Here is an 18,621-nt window from a genome sequence, read left to right as displayed (position 1 = left end):
ATATATTGGTTAAAAGCTGGAAAAAAGTGTTTTGGGGGTTAGTTACACTTTAACATCGAGCCGCCTTCCCTCCTCCTGTCCTTCGGCTGTGGCCCTTGTCCGAGGTCAAAGTGCGTCCGGCGTGGTGTTCCGGTCGCGCGTGCGCATGTGTGCGCGCCAAATAGCTCCCACTAGTGTCCTCTAGTAAGAGAGTGGCGTCAGCGGAGGACCAAAATGCAAGAATCATTAGCCAATGAACAGCCAGGAATGGGTCTCGCGCTACTTTTGCATGCTAAAATAAAGCCGATAATGTACAATTTGATTCATTTCAAGGGATGAAAAACCCTTTCAAAGTACAACACTGTCTATTTTGATGCAACTCGACAGTGCTGCTTTTTTTACTGAAGAGTTCCACTTTCTACTTCCTGGAAAAAAACTGGTCCATTGGATGAATGGAGAAGTCGGAACTCTTCTATTATACGGCTCTGGCTCCCACCAACACGGAACAGCTGTGAGTAAACAGCATTAAATCCGCTCAAAACGACTATTTACTGTAAGTATTTTAGCTATATTTCTGATGTGTGATCGATGTTTTGTTTAGTTGTTATCAAAATCTAGTAGATCTTGTTAGGCTTTACTTCTGGGACAAAGCTCACTCAGTCACATTTGGGGCTAGCGGGGTAAACAGTCACCCCTGGATAAAGGACATTTTTAGAGAGGCAGACCTGGCATATATTTTTCACAACATGCTTTGCTGTAACGTTAATATGGTGAAACAAGAGAGGAATGGGCAAACGACATAGGTCTAAACCTAAGCTTATGTTCAGATGAAGCAGCGTGTTGGTCCTGAGCCCTATGTCACTTCCTTTCTAACCAGAAACCAGAGTTCTTTATGTGCTCAGCTGAGAATTGGTATCCTGCCTCTTGCCATGGATGTAGGGCGGTTCACAGCTATACCAGAACAGAACAGGATTATGCAATGTCTGTGACCTAAAGGATGTTGCAAATTGGTTTCATTTAATGTTTTATTGTACATTATATGATGATTTGAGGATTTCCTTATTTGATGAAATGCAAAAGCAAACACCTGAGCTCTTCTGGGCAGAAGTTGGAGTGGTTGTTTAAGACTGAGGTATTTAAGACTGCTAACTTTATTTCTAAGGCCTGGAATAGAAGGCAAGCACAGCTCTTTAAGTAGGTTCAGGCTGTGGTTGTCATGCTGTACAACTTCACTGTATGTATTTTGGGTGTTTTTGTTGGTTTTATGTTTGATCATTGTTTGTTTAAATGATGAACAGTAAAAGTGTCCTGTAAGCCCATATCATGGGCTGGGCTTCATTGGAAGCATGACACTTAAATAAAGAAAATCAATCAATCAAATCTAGTAGGACGAACATCAGACATTCAGCTCAGGACGCCATGATATGTGACGGTCTCGTGTCTGTATGAAGAGGACTGGAAACTCAGTCGGGCCTGCTTATCGGCCAGGTTTAATATGAGCGAAGAGCTATTTAGAATTGTTATGAGATGCTCTTCAATTCGGCATAACACAACATACAATAGGCACATTGGAGGCAGCACTTATTTCAATAAAATCTCAACTTTGCATCTAGGATAATTTGGGACCACACGCACGTTGTTCCTAGACTAGCCCGGGCTGTCAGACAGAACATCTTCATACTGGTCAATTCTAAAGATGAACCCAGCAGAGCAGATGCAGCTGGGAGCTGAAAGTAAAATGCAGACAGGGAGAGGCAGAACTTAAAACAAGGCACACAAGAAATCTGGTGTGGTGTGATAAAAATATAGGGACAAGAAAAGGGACGTGTGGATTAGGGGTCTCATGATATATGACGATAACCGTGACATTAAAAAAAATAGTCTTAATAATATACAATATTTACCTATCTACAGTAATTACCTTTCGTTCCTCCATTTAATATAACTAATCTCTGTCTGGTTTGTCTTCAGCTTCACTGAGAGAGAAAATGGCTTCCAGATCAGAGGAGTATCTCTCCTGTCCTGTCTGCCATGACATCTTTAAAGATCCAGTCATCCTGTCGTGTAGCCACAGCATCTGTAAAGCCTGTCTGCAGAGATGGTGGAGAAGTCAACAAATACATGCCTGTCCAGTGTGTAGGGCTACATCTTCACAGAGTAAACCGCCTTGTAACTTGGTGTTGAAGAACATGTGTGAGGCTTTCTTACTGGAGAGAGATCAGAGAGCTTCAGCAGGATCTGAGCTTCTCTGCAGTCTGCACTCTGAGAAACTCAAACTCTTCTGTCTGGACCATCAGCAGCCAGTGTGTCTCATCTGTCGAGATTCAGAAACACACACGGACCACAGATTCAGACCCATTGATGAAGCTGCACGGCATCACAAGAAGGAACTTCAGGAGTCACTGAAGCCCTTACAGGAGAAACTGGAGCTCTTTAATGAAGTTAAACAAAACTGTGATCAAATAGCAGAACACATTAAGGTCCAGGCCCGACACATAGAGAGGCAGATTAATGAGGAGTTTATGACGCTTCACCAATTTCTACAAGAGGAAAAGGAGGCCAGGATCGCTGCACTGAGGGAGGAAGAGGAGCAGAATAGTCAGATGATGAAGGAGAAGATTGAGGATCTGAGTAGAGAGATGGCAGCTCTTTCAGACACAATCAGAGCTGTAGACGTTGGAGACGCTGTCTGGTTCCTGCAGAACTATAAGGCTACAGTGGAAAGAGTCCAGCACACCCTTCTGGATGATCCACAGCTGCCGGTCTCAGGAGCTCTGATGGATGAGGCCAAACACCTGGGCAACCTGAGGTTCACAGTCTGGGACAAGATGAAGGAGATGGTCTCCTACACGCCTGTGATTCTGGACCCCAACACTGCTGACCCACGCCTCATGCTGTCTGAAGATCTGACCAGTGTAACATTTGGAGATGTTCTTCGAGATCCAGAGAGGTTTTCTGACGGCTCTGTTCTCGGCTCTGAGAGCTTCAACTCAGGAACTCACAGCTGGGTTGTTGACGTTGGAGACAGTGGCAACTGGGATGTAGGTGTGGCACTAGAATCTGTCCAGAGGAAGGGAAATTTTACAAAGTCTGGATTATGGGTAATACGGTTCACTGAGGGTGTATATTACAGAGCAGCCTCGCTATCAGATAATACTGATCTCTCACTAGAGAAGCAGCCCCAGAAGGTCAGAGTGCATCTTGACTGGAACAGAGGAAGGCTGTCATTCTCTGATCCTGATACTAACACGCACATACACACCTTCACACACACTTTCACTGACAGGCTGGTTCCATACATTTGTACTTGGGATGAATGTTCTCTGAATATTTTACCTGTGAAGGTCTCTGTAACAGTGGACCAGCACAGTTAGGGACATGTCCACCAACCAACATGTTGAGGACTTGAAGTGCTGGTGCTGAGCTGAAATAGGCAACTTTTTTATTTTTATTTTGCCATACCTCAAAGTAGGCGAGTTCTACTTGTTAAAGTAATTTTCTCTATTTAGACTGCAGGTAACAATTCATCCTGTGTTCTTCGGTTCTTCATCTGAAGTGTTAAATTTATTTGATCTGACTTTATTCCAGATTCGTAGCTTCTCTACACTAGTGGTTCCCAACCTTGGGGTCGCCTGATTTTTTTTTTTACAATTTAAAACTACCAAAGTGGATTAAAGCCAAATGTGAAACATTTGTTTGAGTTCTGAGTTTAAGACAGGATTCTGAGAATAAAGTCAGAATCCGGATACCTAAATATTGCCCAAGCCTTTACTAGGGTATTTTGGTATGTAACAGTATATACAGCCTATGAAAGCAAGTTCAGTTAATGTGCTGTGGAAATGGCAATACATGGATATAGATGGTCTGGAATGTTCATTTATGCACAAACTCACTCATCTCATATTTTATAGATAAGACTATTGTGAATTGGTTTGTGATGGTTTGTCTTTTCTTTTTTTTGGGGGGGGGGGTCCCAGTTTAGAGACACATTATTTCAAGGTTTAATGACATTTTAGAGCAATAAAGTTTTGTTGATGGACCCTCATGTATTTCTAATTTATTTCTTTTTCCTCCTCAAAATGACTGCCCCGACTCACCACTGTGCAGCAGCTCTAATTATAATAGATGTTTACTTGAGTATATCTGCCTATAAGTGAAAAATATGTTTTGAACATGGGAGCATGTCATCTGTTTACAGTAGCTGTATTTCAATAATGAGAGACTAGAAGGAAAGTACGATAAACTTTAATGATAAACAAACAACACTTAGATTTGGCGAATGACTCCATGGTATGATGACGCTCCTCTGAGCCGAGAGGAGGACGTCAGTGATTTATAGGATAGAGAACCCCCATAGGGAGTTCTACTGGAGTCATGACGTTGGTGGTGTTCAGGGGAGGAGGAGGGGCGAAGCAGCAGCTACGCAGGAACAGCAGCTATATGGATGAACAAACAGGGTGAGTTACGACTTGCAAGAGTCTTAAATAGAACTTCATTTAGGTGATTGGCCAATGGCCGAAGAGAGGGAAAGCGTGGGAGACATTGATTGGACAGGGATAAAGAGGGCGTGCATATTTATGAATGGCTGATGTAACCTGAGGGCGTTGCTGCAGGGGAGAGAGAGATGAATGGAAAGGAACCATGGATTAGTGAATGGGATGGATAAACAATCATTGACTAGTGAAGTAGTCTTCATTATTGAAAACAGTCTAAGACATTATTTAAAAAAAACGACAAGGACTTCTATCAAGCTGCCCCCCCCCCCCCAACCTCTGCAGAGATATGATCAGAGGTTATGAGTCAGAAAACCACAGACTGTTGGTCTTTTACTGACATGGGGAGTTGGTTTTGTTTCAAAGTTCACACTTTGATTTATCCTTTCTACAATTAGTATTTACATTAAAATAATAACAAACCAAAGGCATATAAGAAACTATCTGTTTCCTATTTCCGTACAGCAAATTCTATATTAATGTCCTATTCTTTTCCCTAAAGTCAATTCAGACTGGGTGTAAGCAGTGTCCATTCTAGGCCTAAATAGAGGTAACAATGGTCAATGTAAGGCCTCATGTGTGTCAGTAACGGAATCAGAACGATTGTCTGCCCAGAGGTACTCAAACTCCACAGATGATCGCACAGGCTCAACTTTATATTCTCTGGAGTTTAATAACCAGGCAATTCAGATCTCTGAGGAAGAAAATATGCTTCAGTAGTTCTCATTTCTAGAAGAGTGCATGTTTTTAGCATTGTCTGTCCTTTTTCAAATCACTTTCAATGTACAAACAGCAATACTTTTAACAGCAGGTTTACTATGGCTTCAAGCCAAATATAGAAAAGGTCAAAATGCAGGAGGACAGTAGTTAACACAACACAATATTAGTCACACCTTTCACCCTGTTTAAGCCAGCCAGGACAACAGGCGACACTCTTGAAAAAAATCTAGTTATAAGTGTACATTTGCATTTGGGGTGTAGATTTCTGGGTCACTTTTAATGTTAAGTGAATTCCTGTATTAGCAGGATACCAGCCAGCCAGAAACCTCACAACAAAAACGATCTAATCTCCATATTGGCATTTTCTACTGTCATGCTTTTAACCCGACACATCAGTACCACGGTCTTGTGAGAAATCTCTAGTCTTGTAAAAATGTAATTATGTGTAGCTGTGGACATCTGTGGAATATGTGCCTGTTCAACTGATTGTCAATGCATTGTGACACTTTCTCAACATGGTCAGTTTGATCTTGTGGTATGATTTGAGTAATATTGCACCTTTTCCCTTACATTTCAGCCCATATTGGTCCAGTGCAGTCAGATCTATACATGCTTAAAAGAGGGACAAATATACATAATTTGAATGAACAAAACATAAATCGTAACCCCTTTCAGAACTAATTGATCAAAACCATATACAGAATTTACAAGTGGCAGATTTTTCTTCCTCTGAAGGTGCTGCTAATTGGATGGTGAGAGAGAGAGAGATAGACCTTAACCAACGAGGATTATCTATGAGCACATTCAAATGATTTAGACGTTCAGACCCGATATCACCCAGATTTCAACCAAAAATCAACGTTCAAAAAACGTTTTGTGCTCACTGGGATATGTGACATAACGTGCTCCACAGACTAACTCGAAAACAAAACTACAAGTCCCATCACCCACCGCGGCTTACTCGTTTCCGCATTTGCGCACGGCGGAGCTGACGCAGCTAACACGTTGGGGCAAAAGCATGGCGGACGATGCAGGGGCAAGTGGGAAGCTAAAAACAGATGAAACAGTCGAAGGTTCGAGTAGTGATGATGATAACAATGATGTTGTTAGTGGCGAAAACGATACGGCAGTGAAGACCTTCAAGGATCTGGTAAGTTGTCTTCCAGAGAGAGGAGAAGACGCTAATTCATGTTAAATAAACAGCCCCCGTTAGCTACAGCGGAAAACAAGCTAACATCATCAGCTGTTATATTATGTGTGGACGATGCTGCGAGGACTTTCAAAAAGAACGACTGGATCGATAAAATAGGTAACAGGTAACAGCACATTCTCAGCTGTTTGCGGGCTTGTTGATTATGATCTTTGTCATCGGCAGGGCGTCACTGAGGTCCTCTGTGAGGCTTGTGATCAGCTGGGATGGAAGACTCCAACCAAGATTCAGCTAGAAGCCATACCTGTAGCCCTGCAAGGTAAGATCACGCCATATATCATGTCTTTCTGTCAATGAAGACCTCGCTCATAACATATCAACAAACACTGTGTGGAAATGCCCTGTCAGTCTGGTTGTCAACAGAATCAAACAGATTCCAATCGAGTTTCTGATGTATAAATGATGTCACCTACACCCAGGTTTTAATTGGTGTCCCATAGACCAGTGGGTCTCAAACATTAATGACTAGGGGGACCACCATAGGGAGTCCCAAGCAAAAAGGGGGGATATTGTTTTCACTATAATGCCATCCATAAGTAACACAATGACATAATGTATGACTATTTTGGTCATGGGTTTCATTCATTTTCTGTAATAAAACATCTAAAAGCAAAAATCTTTATCAGATGGAGGACCCTGGGACAAAATATGATCAAATAGGGGTCTGTCTGTGGTCTAATTGTGTCAGTTTAGTTGTCCTTGATGTGAAACTTCTGTGAACTACTTCTATAAACTGTCAGACAATCGCCCGTTTGCTACTTGTCTGTCAAACTATCCAAATCAATGTGCCTCAATTGTTGCTGGATGCCACCTTCAACACTGGATATTTGTTCCCCGAAGATAGAACTATTGTGCAATGGGCAGCATAATCATACGGAAGATTCGGGGTCTCACTCCATTCTTCAAACTTTGTACCATCTAATCAAAAACTGGCAAATTGTGCTCGTTCATTGTGTTAGAAATCAACATCAAACTTTTCCTAAGTTGTCTCTGTCTGTCGCTTCTTGTCCAATCACAGGGAAGGATGTCATCGGCCTGGCAGAGACCGGTTCAGGGAAGACGGGTGCCTTTGCTCTGCCCATCCTGCAGTCGCTGCTCTCCTCGGCCCAGAGGCTTCACACGCTGGTCCTCACCCCCACCAGAGAGCTGGCCTTTCAGATCGCTGAGCAGTTTGAGGCTCTGGGATCCAGCATCGGTGTCAAGTGTGGTACGTGTGCATGAATGCGTTATTATATCAGTGACTGACTTTATTTGTGAAAGTGAGCATTATTGTCAAATGTGTGAAGATGTAGTTAGTTAACACAATCATTGCTCTGTGTGTTTGTGTGTATTACAAACCTCTCTTGTTTCTGTTGTAGCTGTCATAGTTGGAGGAATTGATATGATGTCGCAGTCCTTGGTTTTGGCTAAAAAACCACATATTGTTATCGGTAAGACACGAACTGCAAGCGTGATCACAAACATGATTGTCTTTTATAGTGAATGCATGGTCTTTTTCGTGCACATTATGTGCACACATGAAACTGCAAAATGTATTTGTATTTTTGTCCTGTTATTGCTTGTGCATAACGTTCCTAAAGGCTTGATGTAAATGTGTTGGCAGCCACTCCTGGCCGACTCATAGACCACATGGAGAACACCAAGGGCTTCTCGCTGCGAGCGCTCAAGTTCCTGGTCATGGACGAGGCGGACAGAATCCTCAACATGGACTTTGAGACGGAGGTGGGTGGTGAAAAGCTACACATGTCAGTCAATACTCAAATGGACTCCCCCTCTAACATCGGTATCGGTCTCAAAAATTCCATATGGGTCGGGCTCTAGGACCACCTCCACCTCATTTAGAGCCAGTAAAAACCCTGGGATGAATGAAATCAACTCATAAATAAGTCTGTCTCTATCGCTCAACTTATACAAATATTGTTCTTCTGTGCTGTTAGAGAAGGCAAGAGACCACATAGTCTGCCATCACTAACGCAGCACAGTTGAGAAGTGTTCACACATTCAAGCCTCTCTCTTTTTAATGGCCTGTGAGCCTCTTCTATTTCTCATTATAAAAATGGTCGGTGTTGTAACAGTAATTAACCTTGATCCATGTCTCAAACTATGCCGTGTTGGGTCCTTGAATTTGGGGAATTGGGCCTTCAAAGTCCTTGAAAAGTCCTTGAATTTGATGTTGAAGAAGGTGTGGGTCGTCGGAACCCTGATTATTGTTGTCTATATTCAGTAGTTACCTGACAAACTGAACAGATTCTATGCATGTGTTGACAATACATGTACCCCTCCATCTATGTCTCCCACTCCACCTACCTCAGCGCCGTTCACCATCTATGGACCGACTGTATGTGAATTTGTATCTAGTGTGCTGATGTAACTATGAAGCAGTGTCTTTAACTGTTAATCACATCACGTACCAAAACCAAATACCACCGGCCCTGGTAGTGTGGAAATTAAAAGTTCTATTCTATTCTATTCTAAAGTAAGTAATGTATAAGCCATTGTCTTCTGTGTACTTTCCCTCCGTTCTGCTAGGTGGATAAAATCTTGAAGGTGATTCCCAGAGACAGACGCACCTTCTTGTTCTCTGCCACCATGACCAAAAAGGTAACACAAACACGTGTTGATAATGTCACCTTAGTTAATTAGGTCTAGCTGATGTATCGCGTGTCACTCCTCGTCCAGTCATGATTGTTTTTGTGAGCATTTGCCAGAGGTGCAGGTTTACCAGCTTTATATTTTGAAAACAGACGTGCTGCCACTCATCTTAGGGATAATAGAGTATGCACATTGTTCACTGACATTCTGTCATTTGTCTGTGTTTCTACAGGTCCAGAAACTACAGAGAGCTGCTCTGAAAGATCCTGTGAAATGTGCAGTATCGACTAAATACTCCACTGTCGAAAAACTGCAGCAATATTACGTCTTCATTCCATCCAAGTACAAGGTACAAGGGCACAATTGCACATGATCTATTTGATGTTTGGGGTCACGTATGACAGTCATTAAGTTAAGGGATAATCAACAAGTAAGTGTGGAGGCGTCGTGCCAATTATATAAAATAAAATCATTGGCAAATTTTCGGTGCAACTTTTGCAATCAAAATGTAAAGTTTTTCACAATCCATAACTCGGTTTCCATGGTAACACCTGGGCAACCGCTAATATCGAGCTGGAACAATCATTACCACCCCATCAGCTTCTCATGCGATGGAAACATTGTCCATTGCTCCAGTAAAGAGGATGAACCGGGAGGTAATATAGTCCGCTCAGCTCATCATAGAGCCCTTTGTCGCAGAGCCAGAAAGCTAAAGTTATGCTAGCAAGTTCCAAAGTCAATAACATTATGTACGGTGGACAAATTGTAAATATAATTTATAGTATGTTTAACAAGACAAGCTAGCTATCCGGCCATGTTATTGTCCCCAAATAAAATAAAAAATTCACGAACGATGTCGGCCGCAGCCAGCCTGAAGTAGCCAATGGGATATGGAAGTGAGATGTAAAGTAGGTTCTCACTTTGCAGTTTACAGTCGCCATCCTGTGGTGTTCAGGGGATACTGTTACTAACTACACTCAGTGTTGGTAGTTAAATTAACATGACTCATTTTAGATACAGGCTAATAACTGCTATGATATAATGTGGCAGCGGATGAATTTAGAACAGTGATTAAACTTGAGCTGGACTATGTGTGCGGCGCTAAACGGTTTTAACACACACCTGCCAACCAATCAGAAAAGAGTATTCACCCAGACCATGGTATGTATAATTGAGTTTGTAACAGCTGGTGTCTGTGTGTGTTTCGGCAGGACTGTTACCTGGTGTCCATCCTGAATGAGCTGGCCGGGAACTCATTCATAATTTTCTGCAGCACGTGCAACAATGCCCAGCGGGTGGCGCTGTTGTTAAGGAACCTCGGCATCACTGCCATCCCGCTGCATGGACAGATGAGTCAGGTGGGGCTTCAGGCAACGCATACACACTCTACACAGTCGCACTCGCGCTCTCACACTTCCTGGAGTCCAGTTGGCTTAGAGTCCAGTTGGCTGAACGTTTAGCATCAGTCATCAGCATCCATAATAATGTCCGTGTTTAGCGCTAATATGTCCGTGGGAAGCTGTTGCACAAGCCACCCATATGTGCGCTCTGTCTGTTCACACATGCTGTTGCCAATGTAACAGCAATGTGTTTTCTACTGACAAACAGCATGGTTGAGAAAGGCAGTTATCACACTGCTGGTGCAGAGCGGCCCACTGCATTGCCTGCAGCATTCAAAATAGAGAAGGGTTGTACCACTTTTCCACACCACCCTCTTGTGTGCGGCAGTCTGTGGTGCAGCCTAGATGCAGCCAGGAGCCAGTAAGATGTGATGCCAAATGAGACAATTTGGAGTCATTGTTTTATTGTTTTCAATTAGAAGTGCTGTGTAGTAGTCAGACTCAGCATACTGTCAAATGAAATGATACCATGGTATAAAATAATACCATAAACAAATGAAACCACAGTTGAGTCGGTCGGTAGCCTCTTATCTCACACTGGTGGTATTGTTAGTGTTTCTCAAATTGAAGACCACATTTCCCAAAACTGTTGCAAAGGGGATCTTTTCTCCGGTCAAGGGTTTTGTGCTTTCTAGGGCTGCTTTGTCATTGCTTTGTTTGTTGTTCTGCCCACCACACCACCGCTGTATTCATTCACTCGACCTGTCTCTCTCTCTCTCTCTCCCTGTGTCTTTCAGAACAAACGTCTCGGATCGCTGAACAAGTTCAAGTCCAAGTCTCGGTCGGTGCTGCTCGCGACCGACGTGGCGTCCCGAGGTCTGGACATACCGCACGTGGACTGTGTCATCAACTACGACATCCCCACTCACTCCAAGGTACCCCGCTGCTGACATGCAGGTTGTTTCATCACATCGCCTCTCGCCTGTGTGTCAGACATTGTGACTACATATAATGATGCATAACTATTTGATATGAATGTACTGTCTCTCTCTCTCTCCCTCTCTCTCTCTCTCTGTCTCTCTCTCTCTCTCTCTCTCTCTCTCTCTCTCTCTCTCTGTCTCTCTGTCTCTCTCTCTCTCTCTCTGTCTCTCTCTCTCTCTCTCTCTCTGTCTCTCTCTCTCTCTCTCTCTCTCTCTCTCTGTCTCTCAGGACTACATCCACAGAGTGGGCCGAACAGCCAGAGCGGGGCGGTCTGGGAAATCCATCACTTTTGTCACTCAGTAAGAACCACCTGTTCATTTTTACCTGTTGCACTTTTCTTTTCTTTTTTTTATGACTACTGTTTTTGTTGAATGCAAAATGGGTGAAGATTAATTTACTTGAATGAACATCACACACACCCCCTATCCTAGGTATGATGTGGAGCTGTTCCAGCGAATCGAATCCCTGATTGGGAAGAAACTGCCCGCCTTCCCCACCCAGGAAGAAGAAGTGATGATGCTGGTGGAGCGAGTCAGCGAGGCCCAGAGATTTGCCAGACTGGTAAGTCATAATTGACTTAATCAAATGTTTCTCGAGTGCTCGCCTCGAGCTGTAAATCAAAATCGTGTTTGTTCATATTTAAGTTAAAAGTCTACACGAGGATATATAAAACCCACTCGAATTGTGTGTGGTAATGTCCATAAAAACTATAGCTGCAAGGATTAATTGATTAGTCGATCGACAGAAAAGTAATCGCCAACTTTTTTTTTTAATTATTAATCGTTCAGATTCTGAACGATTAATAATCAGATTTTTTTTTAACTGTACGTATATTTTCTGGTTTCTTTAGTCTTCTATGACAGTAAACTGATTATCTTTGGGTTGTGGACTGTTGGTCAGGACAAAAGAATACATTTGAGGATGTCATCTTGGGCTTTGGGGGAAAAGTGATTGACATTTTCACTATTTTGTGCCATTTTATAGACCAAACGACTAATCCATTAGTCAAGAAAATAACCATCAGATTAATTGATAATGAAAAGAATCATTAGTTGCAGCCCTAATAAAAACCTATACTGTAATTTCAAATGAGAATCAAGGTGAAAATTATGTTATTTTAGTTTGTGAGGAATTTACTTTTTGGAGAAACTGTTTTCATCTTCTTCATGTTTTCAATGTTAACAACAAGAAAGTCTTCAAATCACCAATGTCTTCCTCAGGAAATGAAGGAGCAAGGTGAGAAGAGGAAGAGGCCCAGAGGAAGAGATGGAGAGGAGGACGACACGGAGCAAGCCAGCGGAGTCAGGAGGAAGGTGAAAGGAGGAGCAGGAGCAGTGGCCGATGGAGGAGGTGGGAAAGGAAAGAAGGGTGGAGCAGCCTGGAGGGGAGGCCGCTGAAGACTTCCCATTCCCATTACAGCACACTGTACATACCACAACCCAATGCCGTTCCTCTGCCATGTCAAACTCAGTCAGGAGGTTTTCCAGCCTTAAGGATGGGATGGAACCAACTATTTAATTACAGAAAACAAGCTTTTTTTTTGCCCCTTCTGTGAGAGTTTTTCCATTTCTAATAAAATGTACCACTGTAAAACCCAAGCTGGCGTAGTTATGTTGTTTGCGGTGGGGTGGTGTATGCTTGTGTGCGACTGCCTTGTGTTGAGAAAATGATGTCACACTGCTGTTGGCGGACACAAGAGGGCGATGTTTCCACTTACAGCAGTGCAATGGGAATCCTGGTAGATTGGATAGGTGTCTTATTGCTGTTATGTCCTTATGTTTTATTTTCTTGTGATCCAATATATTGGCAGGGAAATTCGTTTGGAGCATCAAAAGCAGGCACAAAAATGTATTTGTTGACAGTGACATAGCATTTAAGTTATTATTTGTAATATATATAGCCTACCACCTAGTAGGCGAGCAACAGTTGCAGCTGTGATAGTCAACTCATTCATTCATGGATACCATTGGCTTTCTGCAAACTGGGGGTTGATATATTCCATCCCATCCAATAGTGTGGAGGAGAGAGACCCAATTGTCTCTCGGGTGCATCCAGTGGGTGTGCGCCATCATCAGCCATCCATGCATAGCTATTTCTAAGATAGACATGCTGCCCCCAAAACAAAACTTTTAAGAGAAAATATTTATTTTCACGACTAAATAGATTCGATCGATCATCGACACTCACAAAACACATGTTTACCCTCAGGTCGACCAATCACCTCCCAAAGAGTGAGTGCCAGGGTGTAATCTATCTGTGTGATCAGTTTCTATGTGTGTACAGCAGCCTGAGCCCATCGTAGGCGGGCTGTGCAGGGAGGCAGCGGTCAGGTTTAGGAGGGGCCCCACTGTAGGGGCAGCAGTGTCTGTGGTGGTGCATACCAAAGCCCAAATACATGCCTGCATTTCAATTGTGTGTTGCAGCCACTTGCATACAGCCAGGGTCGCGTTAGGGGGAGATAATATCGGACCCGCTGAGGTGAGAACAGTCGCTGATTGTCTCCTCGCTGACAACACCAGGTAAGTTCTTCAGAGAGGGAATGAATGAATGGGAGGCATGGTCACCGTTAGCTTGAATGAATTGGCTGCCTGGACTCGGAGGATGATGGAGGTGACTTAGTTATGGAAACTTAGCTGGTTATTATCGTTGGTGGAGCGGAGGTTTGTTCCACTCACATTCACATTCGCTTTGCCCACCTTTTGCGGCATAGAGTTTGTTTGTACCCTGACAGCAATAACATGAACGAGCTAGCGTTAAATGAGGCTACATAATTAACTAATGTAAGCAAACGTTAGGTTTATGAGGATAGGGGTCTTATATGGGGGGGGGGGGGGGGGGGGGGTTCTGGAAGCACAATTGTGTTTATAGTCGTAGTTGTTTACCAATGATTATGATGCTGTAGGCCTATTTAGCAAGACTTCACTGCACGAGCTGAATTTTGATCATGTTAATTGGCCTGGGTTATAACGATTATATAACTGAACCGAGAGGATATTGCTATTTGTAAACACGACTTTCATTCTGCACCAAGTTTTCCCCTCAGAGTGCGCGTTCATTCATTGCTTTTGGGAACTCGCCAATGCACTGTCACCGTCGCTATTCTGTAGCCTGGCTAATAGACCTGATATGTGGACGACGTGGATATCTTCTGTCACTGTCTATTTGTTCTCCTCGACCTCTGCGAGGCTGCTGCGAGGCGAAGCGAAGCGGGGGACTCGACTCGGTTGTTGTGTGGCATTCATTCACTCACAGCGTCGCTACGTCCCGTCTGATCTGCTGCAGGAGCGGGGTACGCACTATGCGCATTCTAGAGACACAGCCAGAGAAAAGTTATTTCAAATGGCTATATATTTCACCACGGGGGACTGTTTCATATCGGACTCGGAGATCTTATAGTTCTACTACTACTGTACATACAATTTAGTCTTGTGTGTCCCCGTTCAGGACCAGGCATGCAATGGCTGGTGACGTCGATACCACCCTGCCCCCTGTGTGCCTGTTATACCAGAGATACAGCCTACATTTCTGAGTTCAAGAGTTTTCCTATATCAACTTTTTTTTGACTATCTATCTATCTATCTATCTATCTATCTATCTATCTATCTATCTATCTATCTATCTATCTATCTATCTATCTATCTTTCGATCTATCTGTCCTAGGTCCTAGGACACTGATCTGACTGATGATAATGTGGTTAATTATCAATTAATTATAGCCACTGATACATAATATGAAGTAGCCTATGCTGGATGCACAAACTATTATGAGAATTTACTCTGTTGATGAAGTGAATCCAGGTAACAGCTCTTGTCCCTTATCGATTTCTCTTATTAATCACAGAGAAAGAGATGCAGACGACCAGTGAAGGATTTTGAAGCTGCAACTCAATATCATGAAGATATGTCTGTATTTCTCTAATATAAGCTTCCACTCCTTGCCCCCCTATCTGTTCCAGGTGGCCACGTTGCTCTGGTAACCCCCAGGTAAGATGTCTCATCGGAGCGGGCAGGAGGACCCGGAGCGGTACCTGTTTGTGGACCGGGCCGTGGTGTTCAACCCGGCCTCGCAGGCCGACTGGACGGCCAAGAAGCTGGTCTGGATCCCCTCGGAGCGCCATGGCTTCGAGGCGGCCAGCATCCGAGAGGAGAGGGGCGAGGAGGTTCAGGTGGAGCTGGCGGAGAACGGGAAGAAGGCGGTGGTCAACAAGGACGACATCCAGAAGATGAACCCGCCCAAGTTCAGCAAGGTGGAGGACATGGCCGAGCTCACCTGCCTGAACGAGGCCTCCGTGCTGCACAACCTGAAGGACCGTTACTACTCCGGACTCATATATGTGAGTGACCTGGACTCATCACAGCTTTAGGCTGTTTGTTGTACTGTAATGGGGTTGATACTTTCCACATTGGGAAATGATTAACTTTAGGAACTCAAAAATCCCATAATTCCCACAGCTGCAGTTTAAATTTCACCCCTAGTTCTTATAGTTGTATTGTTGTCACCCATCTTTCAACTCTACCCCACGTGCAGATTAAATTGCTGGCAGTTTTGTTTGCCTGCATTCTAGCCTTTTAACCTAGTCTTTCTTTCTGTCGCTCTCTCTGTACCGTCTCTCTCCTCTCTCAGGGAATGTGAGACAGAGTGACTTTAGAACACACACACACACACACACACACACACACACACACACACACACACACACACACACACACACACACACATACACACACACACACACACACACACACACACACACACAGCATGACTGACAGATCTCTAGTCTTGTAACCATTGCCAGACTTTGCCCTGAGCTGGATCCCCTCTGCCTGTGGGTTACAGATTGTTACCTCCCCCCCTGGCTTCCCTCTCACCTCCGCCAGAGGCGAGGCCTCTTCCATAAACACTGCTGGCTTCAGTTTGTTTGTCCAGGTCTGCTCACCTCTTGGTGGGCCTTGTTTGATCCCAAAGATGGCTTGACCAGCCACAGGCCCCTCACTTAGGTTCCCTCAGGCAGTCCCACTGTGTGAGACCACAAACATTTGCTCCAAGATGTCGGCGAACAGGGGCTCACTTTGTCATCTTGTCTGTCGGCCTGACATTCCTCGATCTCCATCGCTGGGTGTCATTTTCCTCTTTTGGTGTTTTGGTGTTACGCATCTGCATCGATCCTGGTCTCTCGGTTTATACTGGCTATCACTGTAATAAACCACTCCCCCATCATCTGATTTGACTATGGGGCTGCTCACTCAGTGATGTTCTAGTTGTGATCTTGACCCATTTAGTGACATGCTTTCCATATATAGAATGTGGGTTGGTTATGATCACCTGAGAGAGAGAGACTGGTGCAGGGGCTGCTGGGGGAATCGTGTCACTTTTGATTTATCCTCCTTACCAGATGATGAGATCTCCTTCATCTCTCAGGTGAAGTTGACCGCCTGTTGTCTCAGGTAAAGGGTCACTTCACAGGTGCACACGCTCATCACAGGATAGAGTGAAAAGGGGAGTGGCCTAATAGTTGAATGTTGGAGTAAGGCCTACGTGTTTTGATTGGACAAGCCAGTTCAGTCAAGGTGATGTTATCATAACTCTATCCTCGAATGGGCGTAAACATCTCAGAAATCCTCTGAGCTACTTCTTCATCTTCTCCCTCATAACATAGTGTGATGTTTTCGGCTTCTTCCTGCTTCAGAATTGGCTTAGGAGCTTGTTAATTTCCCCCCTCGACTCCAGGAATTGAAAACATGTGTCTGTCTGTGTTGGTTTTCTATCAGTAGGAGAATTCGCCCGTTTACTCGGCTCGAGGAAGAGACCCCCTAAGGTCTAAAAACTCTTCCCAGTGTATCTGACCCCCCCCCCCCCCCCCCCCCCCCCCCCTGGAGCTCAGTCATGTTATGACCCCCCCCCCCCTCCTGGAGCCTCAGTCATGTTATGACCCCCCCACCCCCCAGGATGTGTAGTTGAGGTTTGGAAGCCTCTCATGTGGACTACTACATTTGAATATAACATAACAAGTCATATCAACTACATCCAGAATTCGGAGAAAAAGCCGGAATTCTGAGAATAAAGTCAGAACTGAGAATTCCGTCTTTCTTCTCAGAACCCGAGTACATTTTTCACATGGTCCCGGTGCCATCAGTTCAGCAATAGCTTGCTTCAAGTTCTGAGGCAGACACACATGAACGGGCTCTTTGTAGTGTGTGACCTGAAGGCATCACAACAACATTGATAGAACTCGTTTCCTGCGACACAACGTCTCTGGTGTCACAGCAGCCACCCCACCTCCCCATCCCCTTGAGTGTTGGTGGCCTTTAGCTGTCACAAACAACAAAGACACAGAATAGAGACCAGCTAAATTCTCCAAATTCCAGTGGGCGGAGTTTTTGTTCCCAAACAGAGTACGGGCCAGGAAGTGAGTTTTGAAAGGCACAAATCACAGCACCTGTTGAGTTCATTATGGTAGTGATCAACAACCTTATCAATGCCCTGATTATAGACGGTGTCATGGTCATGTTCTTAAAGCTTTCCGGTACAGTCACAGTGTTGAGAGAGCTCAGTGTTGCTCATTCCCCTGAGGATTTGAACTGGCCTCTGGCCTGCGTGTCACTCGATGGCCCCTTGCCCGTCTGACCGGCTCCATCCGTGTGGAGTCGGCCGGCCGGTCTGGCAGCGGCTCGCTCGCTATCTGCCGACATTGTGAGTCACAGGCTAACCGCGGCGCTGCTACACGCTAGGCTACGCCACAGTAGCGGGGCTACAAGCGGGCCTTTGTGCCGTTAGATAAGCCTCAGCTGTCAGAAAGCCTCAGCATTCTTCCATTGCGAAAAGGGACTGCGTCCGTCTGTCTGTCTGTCTCCCGCCGCTGCTGCTGCTCAGTCTCCGTCCTGTCTTCACCCACACTGCCCTGCCCCGCCTCCCCCACACTGCCCCGCCTCCCCCACACTGCCCTGCCCCGCCTCCCCCACACTGCCCCGCCTCCCCCACACTGCCCTGCCCCGCCTCCCCCACACTCGGCCTGGTCCAGCACCATAATGACATCCAGTCTATCGTCCTCACTCTTAACTCCCTGTCTGTGTCCTCACCTCTTTGGCCTTTTGGAATATTGATATTATTCAAACGCTCACACTAGGGCAACAGCTTAGACAGCGCCAGAAAATACAAGCTCAGTCATCCCTTTTCCTTGTAATCCTGCAGGCGAGACATTTATTTTCAGTGTAGGAGTTTGAAATATGGTAGCTTCAACTCATTTTGTGTGTGTGTGTGTGTGTGTGTGTGTGTGTGTGTGTGTGTGTGTGTGTGTGTGTGTGTGTG

At 44.6% G+C, this 18,621-nt stretch overlaps 3 protein-coding genes across 5 annotated transcripts in view; all 3 read left to right on the top strand.

Annotated features, from left to right (window-relative positions):
* Positions 1-474: 474 nt before the first annotated feature.
* Positions 475-4,067, top strand: LOC310787402 (nuclear factor 7, brain-like). The gene is made up of 2 exons (XM_083648810.1): positions 475-532; positions 1,951-4,067. Exon 2 carries the CDS (start codon positions 1,968-1,970, stop codon positions 3,351-3,353), a length of 1,386 nt encoding a protein of 461 aa, XP_083504936.1. The 5' UTR covers positions 475-532; positions 1,951-1,967; the 3' UTR covers positions 3,354-4,067.
* A 2,140-nt stretch (positions 4,068-6,207) lies between these two features.
* ddx47 (DEAD (Asp-Glu-Ala-Asp) box polypeptide 47) lies at positions 6,208-12,901 on the top strand. The gene is made up of 12 exons (XM_083650296.1): positions 6,208-6,342; positions 6,568-6,661; positions 7,421-7,609; positions 7,761-7,832; positions 8,006-8,124; positions 8,932-9,003; positions 9,227-9,343; positions 10,206-10,352; positions 11,132-11,269; positions 11,544-11,614; positions 11,747-11,876; positions 12,536-12,901. Exons 1-12 carry the CDS (start codon positions 6,211-6,213, stop codon positions 12,710-12,712), a joined length of 1,458 nt encoding a protein of 485 aa, XP_083506422.1. The 5' UTR covers positions 6,208-6,210; the 3' UTR covers positions 12,713-12,901.
* Positions 12,902-15,304: 2,403 nt separating this feature from the next.
* The window catches only part of LOC310787951 (myosin-10-like), a gene marked incomplete at its 5' end in the record, with an annotated part of 94,619 nt that continues 91,302 nt past the window's right edge, over positions 15,305-18,621 (top strand). For all 3 annotated transcript variants that reach the window (XM_083649397.1, XM_083649396.1, XM_083649395.1), the window contains one exon: positions 15,305-15,649. In XM_083649397.1, coding sequence (XP_083505523.1) covers positions 15,305-15,649 — 345 coding nt within the window. The remainder of the gene's footprint in view (positions 15,650-18,621) is intronic.

This window comes from Poromitra crassiceps (assembly GCF_964638095.1).
Source record: "Poromitra crassiceps genome assembly, chromosome: 13".
Taxonomy (NCBI): domain Eukaryota; kingdom Metazoa; phylum Chordata; class Actinopteri; order Beryciformes; family Melamphaidae; genus Poromitra; species Poromitra crassiceps.
The sequence above is the reverse complement of the archived record's forward strand: the minus strand, read 5'-3'. Positions and strand labels throughout refer to the sequence as shown.